The sequence below is a fragment of the Colobus angolensis genome, unplaced genomic scaffold, assembly GCF_000951035.1.
Source record: "Colobus angolensis palliatus isolate OR3802 unplaced genomic scaffold, Cang.pa_1.0 Scaffold55, whole genome shotgun sequence".
In the NCBI taxonomy this organism is placed as follows: Eukaryota; Metazoa; Chordata; class Mammalia; order Primates; family Cercopithecidae; genus Colobus; species Colobus angolensis.
Window position 1 is genome coordinate 1,474,486 of NW_012119043.1, and position 9,128 is coordinate 1,483,613.

The window sequence follows — 9,128 nt, forward strand, 5'->3', positions numbered from 1 at the left end:
TAAATAAATAAATAAATAAATAAATAAATAAATAAATAAATAAATAAATAAATGAAGTGTATAATTCAGTGGTTTTTAATATATTCACAGAGTTGTGCAGCCATCACCACCACCAATTTTAGAAATTTTCGTTACCCCGAAAGAAATCCTGTATCCATCAGCAGTCACCGCTCATTTCCCCCTGACTACCCCCACCCCTGGCTCCTGGCAACCACTCATCTACTTTCTGTTTCTTTGGATTTTCATATTCTGGGCATATATATATAAATAGAATCATCTAGTATTTGTCCTTTGGTGTCTGGCGTCTTTCACTTAGCCTAATGGTCTCAAGGTGTGTCCAGGTTGTAGCAGGAATCAGTCCTTCCCTCCATATTCTGGTTGATTAATGTTCCGTCACACGGGTAGAGCGGACCTGCTTGCCCATTCGTCTGTTGTTGATGGGCATTTGTTGCCACCTTTTGACAATTATGAATGATTTTGCTACGAGCATCTGTGTGTCTTTGTATGAACAGGCTTGCATATTTTTTGATATGGGCAAATGAGAACCAGTGGTGGGGGGCCTTTGTGGTGAATTTTTTGGTGATCTGTGTATATTGTGTATAATGATCAGTCAGCAGGCTTGGGGGCAGCCCTTAACCTTACATTTCATTCCTTTTTTTTTTTTTAAGGTAGGGTCTCTCTCTGCCACCCAGGCCAGAGTGCAGTTGACACAGGGCAGGGGAGCCCCGACGTGGAGCATAGCACCTGAGGGTTCTTGGCTTTGCCCAGGAAAGAATTCAAGGGCAAGCCGGAGGTGTAGAAGAAAACAGCTTTATTGAGGAGGCAGCATTAGAGCCCTGTGACCGCTCCTGCAGAGCAGGGCTACCCTGGAGGCAGAGGGTAGCGGCAGAGAGTTTGCAATCACATTTCTACCCACTTTTAATTGCATGCAGATTAAAGGGCAGTTTATGCAGGAATTTCTAGAAAATGGGTAGTAACTTTTAAGTCACTGGGTCATCACCATGGAAAGGGACAGTAACTCCCGGGTGTTGCCATGGCAATGGTAAACTCAAGTGGCACACTTGGGGGCATGTCTGATGGAAAGCTGCTTCCGCCCCAGCCCTGTTTTAGCTAGTCCTCAATTTGGTCTGGTGTTGAAGCCCTGCCTCTGGAGTCAGGTCCTGCCTCCTATCTCACAGTGGTGTGATCATGGCTCACTGCAGCCTCAACCCCCACCCGGGCTCAAGCAATCCTCCCACCTCAGCCTCCTGAGTTGCTGAGACCACAGGCATGTGCCACTACGCCCAGCTACATTTTTTTTGCGTTTTTTGTAGAAATGGGGTTTCACTATGCTGCCCAGCGTGGTCTCAAACTCCTGGGCTCAAGCAATCTACCTACCTCAGCCTTCTAAAGTGCTGGGATTGCAGGTGTGAGCCACTGCACTCAGCCCAACCTTACATTTTTAATCTCAAGTCACTTCTCTCTAGATTTTGGTTTCTTCTTTAAAATAGTGGAACTAAGAGCATCTATTTTATAGGGTTGTTGGGAAGGCAAAAATGAAAGAACTGTTATTCAATGTTTAGTGAAGCGCTAGGCACAATTTTGAATAATGAAATTGGTGTTTATTCTTTTTTATTATTTGTTTATTTATTTTTTAGAGACTGGGTCTTGCTCTGTTGCTCAAGCTGTGCAGTGGTGCAATCACAGCTTGCTGCAACCTTGACCTCCTGGGCTCAAGAGATCCTCCGACCTCAGCCTCCTGAGTAGCTGGGACTACAGGCATGCATCCCCACTTCTGGCTATTTGTTTATTTATTTGTTTTTCTTTTTTTGGTAGAGATGGGGGGGGTCTCCTTATGTTGCCAGGGCTGGTCTCGAACTCCTGGCCTTAAGCAATCCTCCTCTCTTGGCCTCCCAAAGTACTGAGATTACAGATGTGAGCCACCATGCCCAGCTTTATTTTTATTTTTAAATCAGTCTTGACAAGTTGAATTGGTCATTATTCTTGTATAACGGTAATTTGGGACAGCATTGGTTGGGCAGGGGGTGGGGAACATTTAGGACCCTGTGTGCTGCTACTCATAGTGTGTGCACTTACTTCATTTTGTTTTGCTTTATTTTATTTTATTTTATTTTTCTGAGACAGGGTCTCACTCTGTTGCCCAGACTGGAGTGCAGTGACGCGATCTTGGCTGACTGCAACCTCCGCCTCCCAGGTTCAAGTGATTCTCCTGCCTCAGCCTCCAGAGTAGCTGGAACTACAGACGTGTGCTACCACACCCGGGTAATTTTTGTATATTTAGTAGAGATGGGGTTTCACCATGTTGGCCGGGCTGGTCTCAAATTCCCGACCTCAGATGATCCACCTACCTCGGCCTCCCCAAAGTGCTGGGATTATAGGCGTGAGCCACCATGCCCGGCTGTGCGCTTATGTTTGATTTTTGCAGAACCACCCTTCCCTAGTGGTTGTCTCCTAGATCCAAGGTGACTTTATTCCGTTTAGAATGAACTGACCCCATTGATACCGTAACCAGAGTTGGCATACAGCACGATTGGCAGAACCCGGTTGTGTTTAGCAAGATGGAAGTGTTCTGGAAACTCCTCCTCCTTGTAGATGTGGAGGTGAGAGTGTGCATTCTTCAGTGCCTGGTGAAGGGCTTCCTCTTGCCCCAGTTTGGTCAGGGGTATCCCAAAGCCACCATAGTCCACAATATCAACCTTGACCAAGTCCCTGAACTTGATGTAGAGGGACAAGGGGATCTTGTTGACATCGGGTCTCTGCTTCACGGTGGTCATCCCATGGTCTCCTGTGATGATGACGTTGAGGTGCTCTGTCAGGCTGTGCCTCTCAGTGGCTCCCACCAGGTACCCGATGGTCCTGTCCATTTGCTGAATCATCAACTTCCTGTTCTCTGCGTCTGGCCCAAATCGATGTCCCATGTTATCTGGCTGCTGTAGTACAGAGTCACAAAGTCAGAGTCTTCCTTGGTGAACCAGTTCATGATGGTATCTTCTCCCTCTGCTCTGTCTCGTTACTGTTTGGGTGAGTGTAGTGCTCCACCAGGGACCGCTGGACAGCCTCACCCTTGTATTTAGCACCTCCCCCGGGGTAGTGGAACGATGCCGCTTTCTTCCCCTGCAAGTGCAAGAAGAAAATTCCATCAGGACCTTTTCTCATCCCTTTCTCACAATCAGCAAAGCTCCACTTGTCTACATCTGTGCTCCAGTCCAAAGGCGTAGAAAATATATGGTCTTTGGAGTCAGACAGGGTGGAGTTAGATTCTGGGCTTCCCCAGCATTTCATAGCATCTACAACACTGTTAGTTACAAGATGTGCTATTATTTTATGGGCTACTAAGCAGAAAAATGCTGCCAACAAGACCGTGACATTCCAGTGGTTCTAAGGTGTATTCCAACTTCAGAGATGGCAAAATGAAAAATAATTCCTTAGAATAGAGGGAGATGGTAATTTCTGAGTTGTTGGTGGTGAGTCTGTGTGTGTGTGTGTTTTGTGTGTATATATACATATATATGTATATACACACACATATAAATATATATGTATATATACACATATATAAATATACATATATACATACAGGTACAGTGGTACAGTCATAGCTCATTGCACCCTTGAACTCCTGGGCTTAAACGAGCCTCCCACCTCAGCCTCTTGAGTAGCTGGGGCCACAGGCATGTGCCACCATACCTGACTTTTTTTTTTTTTTTGAGATAGGGTCTCACTCTGTCACCTAGGCTGGAGTGTGGTGGCACGATCTCAACTCACTGCAACCTCTGCCTCTTGGGTTCAAGCAATTCTCATGCCTCAGCCTCCCAAGTAGCTGGGATTATAAACACGTGCCACTATGCCCAGCTAAGTTTTGTATTTTTAGTTGAGATAGAGTTTTGTCGTGTTGGCCAGGCTGGTTTCAAACTACTGGGCTGAAGTGATCCACCTGCCTTGGCCTCCCAAAGTGCTGGGATTACAGGTGTGAGCCACCGTGCCTAGCCCTAATTTTTTTTTTTTTTTTTTAATATTTGTAGAGATGAGGTCTTGCTATGTTACCCAGGCTGGTATTGAACTCCTGTATTCAAGTGATTCTCCTGCCTCAGCCTCTCAAAGTGCTGGGATTACGGGATTAAGCCACCACACCCTGCTGGTGGTGAGTTTTAAACTCTCCTAGTGTCTCAGTGTTTCTACCTGTAGAATGACAAAAAGTAGATGGCATATTTGTGAGGATTAAGCTGGCTAGCTTTTTTTTTTCCTTTTAGAGATAGAATTTCGCTCTTGTCACCCAGACTGGAATGCAATGGCGAGATCTTGGCTCACTGCAACCTCTGCCTCCTGGATTCAAGTGATTCTCCTGCCTCAGCCTCCCAAGTAGCTGGGATTGCAAAGCCAGCTAGCTTTAAGATAAAGTGTTGGGCATCACATTTTGGCATGCAGCAGGCACTCTTTTCTTAGCCCCCAGACAGGACTAAGCTACTACAAGGCTTCCCAGGTGTGTGCAGTGGGTGATGAATGCTTGCCTGCTGAGCACTCACTTCCTGGTGGGCTGGGTCACACTACTCTAACTCCCCCTGGAGCTTCAGCCCACTCCTGGTTCACGATGTACTGACTCCCTTGAGGATCCAGAGGTGGGATGTGGCTCTGGCCTGGCCAGAGGACTGAGGATGCCGCATCCCATGGCAGCAACTGGCTCAGCTTTGGGCTCATGTCCTAGTCAGAGCCAATGAGATGTGATCTTGAGATACCTGCTGGGTTGTTGGAAAGGGATATCTATTTGGGCCTGAGGCAGAGAACAGGAAGTTGATGATTCAGCAAATGGACAGGACCATCGGGTATCTGGTGGGAGCCACTGAGAAGCACAGCCTGACAGAGCACCTCAACGTCATCATCACAGGAGACCATGGGATGACCACCGTGAAGCAGAGGCCCGATGTCAACGAGATCCCCTTGTCCATCTGGGTTGTTGTAAAGAGCAGGCTGCCCTGCTCATCCCCATTCCTAATGCTGAGGGACCTGAGAAAATCTCTTGTAAAATTTGGGGGTGTTTGGAAGAAGGGGAGACTGACGTCTCATTCTCTCTACAGACATCTGATCAGTTACAGAGCTTGACTAACCTACCTGGAGGCAGAATGATATGGTGGTTAAAAGTATGCTCTGGGCTGGGCACAGGGGCTCACGACCGTAATCCCAGCAGTTTTAGAGGTTGAGGCAGGAGGATCACTTGAAGTCAGGAGTTTGGAACCAGACCCTATCCCTATAAAAATGTTTTTTAAAACTTAGCTGCCCAGATCTCCCATGGAAATGTAATCACTCACGTTAAAGTTGGGGGCCTCATGGCAGGTGACTGTATCACCAGGGTGGATTTCTCATGAATGGTTCAGCACCATCCTCTTGGTGCTGTTTTGCAGTAGTGAGTCCTCGCAAGATCTGGTTAAGAGTGTGTGGCGCCTCCCTTCTCTCTCTTGCTCCTACTTTCACCATGTGACATGACCACTCCCGCTTTGTTTTTCACCATGAGTAAAAGCTCCCTGAAGCACCCCTAGAAAGTGAGCAGATGCTGGCACCATGCTTGTACAGCCTACAGAACCATAAGCCAATTAAACCTCTTTTCCTTATTAAAAAAAAAAGTGGCTGGGTTGGTGGTGAATGCCTGTAGTCCCAGCTACTTGGGAGGCTGAGGTGAGAAGATTGCTGGAGCCCAGGAGTTGAAGGCTGCAGTGAGCTATGATCGGGCCACTGCACTCCAGTTTGCGTGACAGAGACACCATCTCTCTAATTAAACAACAAAAAAGTGTGCTCTGGTGCCGTACTCGCTGGTTAGATCCTTTGTCCACCACTTAGATGCATGTTATATAAATGCTCTCCTCAGTTTCCTCGTCTGTAACTTGAGGGTGATAATGCTACCCCATGAAGTGGTTGTGAGGACCAAATGCATGTGGGCACATCGGTAAGTATTCAACAAGCTTTATTTTTCCTGGAGAGGGAGAAAGAGCATGGAGTGAGGTGGCATGGTCAGGTGCATTGGGTCAAGGATTATTTCCTCTGGCTTCTGCCTCCTGGGAGGTACTAAGGATGGATCTGAAATGTGTCTGCAGACCCCAGAGTTGGGGACTGCAGAGGGAAATTGAGATCAGGGACCCCAGTCCTGGCAGAAATGGCTGCAGCAAGGGGCATTGGGTTCCTTCCATCAGAAGCATGAGGTGTGTTGCAGACAGTCATGAAATGTGGCTGAATCTGGCAAGGGACCCGCGGTCCTAGGGTTGCTGCTTGAGACCAAGACCCCTGTCAGTAGAACCTGGTGACCTTCACCCTTCTGTGTCAGGCTGCAGACAGCAAGAGATGGCAGCAGATTACACCCAACAGGAAAAGGGCCATTGCCATCCCACAGGTTGCCATAGGAGGAGATGACATCTCTTCCCTCTCCTTCTCCTCCAGCAGTGTCAGCTGGGGAAGAGGTGGGTGGGTGTGCACCAAAGAGTAGACCACAGACCATGCTCCTTCTCCTCCAGGCTGCTGGGGCTGCCAGAGAGTCTGCAGCTCTTGGCCAGGGACCGGCTGACACAGGAAGACAAAAGACCTTAGGCTGGGATAACATGGGGGTTCAGTTTATCCTCTGGAGCTCCCTGTGGGATCCGACTGGAGCTGGTCTCCAGCTGAAACCACATCTCACTTAGCTCCTTCCCTGCCATATACTGTTTTCCTTACTCCTATCTCCTGAGAGTTCTTCCTGAATGAATTACCTGCGCTCAATCCCTGCCTCAGGCTCTGCTTTTAGGGAACTTGACCTAAGACAGAAATCTTTTTTTATTTTGAGACGGAGTCTTGCTCTGTCGCCCAGGCTGGAGTGTGGTGGCCGGATCTCCGCTCACTGCAAGCTCTGCCTCCCGGGTTCACGCCATTCTCCTGCCTCAGCCTCCGGAGTAGCTGGGACTACAGGTGCCCGCCACCATGCCCGGCTAGTTTTTTGTATTTTTTTAGTTGAGATGGGGTTTCACCGTGTTAGCCAGGATGGTCTCGATCTCCTGACCTCGTGATCCGCCCGTCTCGGCCTCCCAAAGTGCTGGGATTACAGGCTTGAGCCACCGCGCCCGGCCGGAAATCTTAATACTAAACACTTTGCAAGGCCTCAGAGGCTCTGCTATCCACAGGCAGGTGAGATATTACCTTCCCTACCACCTGGCAGTCATATTCTATGATGCGATTCAACTTTGTGGAAGTGCTTCTCTAAAGAACTTCCTCCAATTTAAGATGATCTTAATTTGCTTACTTGTTTATTGTCCATTTAGCTGCTCTAAAATGTGAGCTCCAAATCAGGGGCCATGTCTGGTTCATCACCCATTTCCTGGGACCTAGAACAGGCCTAGCTCAGAGCAGGTGCTCACCATTGATGGGATGCATGTTGAATGAATGCATGAATCTCATCTCCTTTTGTGGGTGAAAAACTCATCCTACTCTCACTCCTGATTAACATTCTTTTTTCTTTTTTCAAGATGGATCCATGATCTATCACCCAGGCTGGAGTGCAGTGGTGCGATCTCAGCTCACTGCAACCTCCGCCTCCTGGGTTAAAGCAATTCTCCTGCCTCAGCCTCTGCGTAGCTGGGATTACAGGCACGTGCCACCACGCCTGGCTAATTTTTTTGTATTTTTAGTAGAGATGGGGCTTCACCATGTTGGCCAGGCTGGTCTCGAACTCCTGACCTTGTGATCCTCCCGCTTTGGCCTCCTAAAGTGCTGGGATTACAGGCATGAGCCGCTGTACCCAGCCACTCTTGATTAACTTAATGGAAATATTTAGAGATTCTTTCTCTTCTGGGTTCTAGCGTCTAATCTGTAACCTCTGCAGGTAATGCATTTTCCTTTCTGATAATAGCATTTCTATGGTTGCTTTTACATGCAAATCGTCTAATACTTATTTATTCCATTTCTGATTGGCATTAGACATAATTCTCAGTTTTCAGTGACAACACTTTGTCTAACTTACATATAAATCGACTTTACCTTGAAATGTGACATTGACTAGAAGGATGAAACTTCTAACGTGCTGTAGAACATAGTTTGACTGGCTAATTTATTATTTAGAAGAAGCTAATATTGCCATTATGAGGGAGTTAGGTGACTCTGAAGAACCAGTTATATTTCTGATGTTTGCAATGTTAAATCACAGATGTTGCCAACTTGAAATAGTTTCTGGACGCTGTGTTCTCAATACACACCTTTTCCAAAGATATCCCAAGCTGTAGTCTTAGGAAACTGTGATTTTTCTTATTTGGTCTCATAGGAATTTGGGGAATTATGCGGGATCTCCATAAAATGAGCTCCAGACAGACACGTGTGCACGCACACACACTCACACACGTGTACCACACCACACTTGACTCTGTTTATTTGGGACCATGATTATCAAAAGTGCTATTTTCAACAAATACTTCTGAGAAATAATCTGAGCATTTAATAGGATGCAAAAGAGTGAGTATTTACTATTCTACCCTTTAATTAGCATAATCAGTGTTTCCAGCAGCAAAAGCAATTGGAAAATCGCTAGTTTTATTAGGTTCATTATTCTCCCTTAGCGTAGTGTGGCATCAGCATGGCTATTACTCTTAAATTGCCTCTTTAAAACAGGGCTGGTGCTTCCTACAGGCGATTTCTAACTCTTGGGTTTTGTAGAGAGTCCACAACTCTTTAGAACCTATAATTCAAGGAAAGGCCCACTTTGGTTTTGCGTTTTGTCTGGTCTCTTTAGGTGACAGAATTTATGTCACAAGGTGCACATGTTTGAGGGAGGCTCAGCCCATTGTGCTTGTGCTTTGGTGGGAAGTATGTGTGGTTAAGGGGAAGGAGGTAGTTACTCATTCTAGGGAACAATTGAGTAGAAAGAGATGGATTCCCTGTATTTGAAATTCAGAACTCAAGCTTGGCTCTAAGTGTCTCCTTGCTTTGCTGTGCTCCAGGGGAGTCACTGAGCAGAAGAAAGCTAGTTGCCTAAGATTCTTTAAACCCCCAGCCCTTTTGGAGGTTAGATTGTTATTCTCAGAGCCTTTATGATACATAATACAGACCTAGCTTGGACCAATATTAGGATGAGTTATCTTGCTATTAACGTTTCTTTAGGTAGAAGTTGCTGGTCCCATCTTGCT

At 46.7% G+C, this 9,128-nt stretch overlaps 1 protein-coding gene across 1 annotated transcript in view; it reads right to left on the reverse strand.

The window, feature by feature from the left end:
• Positions 1 to 3,057, reverse strand: part of LOC105525647 (ectonucleotide pyrophosphatase/phosphodiesterase family member 7-like) — an 11,893-nt gene extending 8,836 nt beyond the window's left edge. The window contains exon 1 of the mRNA XM_011961358.1: positions 2,493 to 3,057. Coding sequence (XP_011816748.1) covers positions 2,493 to 2,918 — 426 coding nt within the window. The 5' untranslated portion in view covers positions 2,919 to 3,057. The remainder of the gene's footprint in view (positions 1 to 2,492) is intronic.
• Positions 3,058 to 9,128: the final 6,071 nt, after the last annotated feature.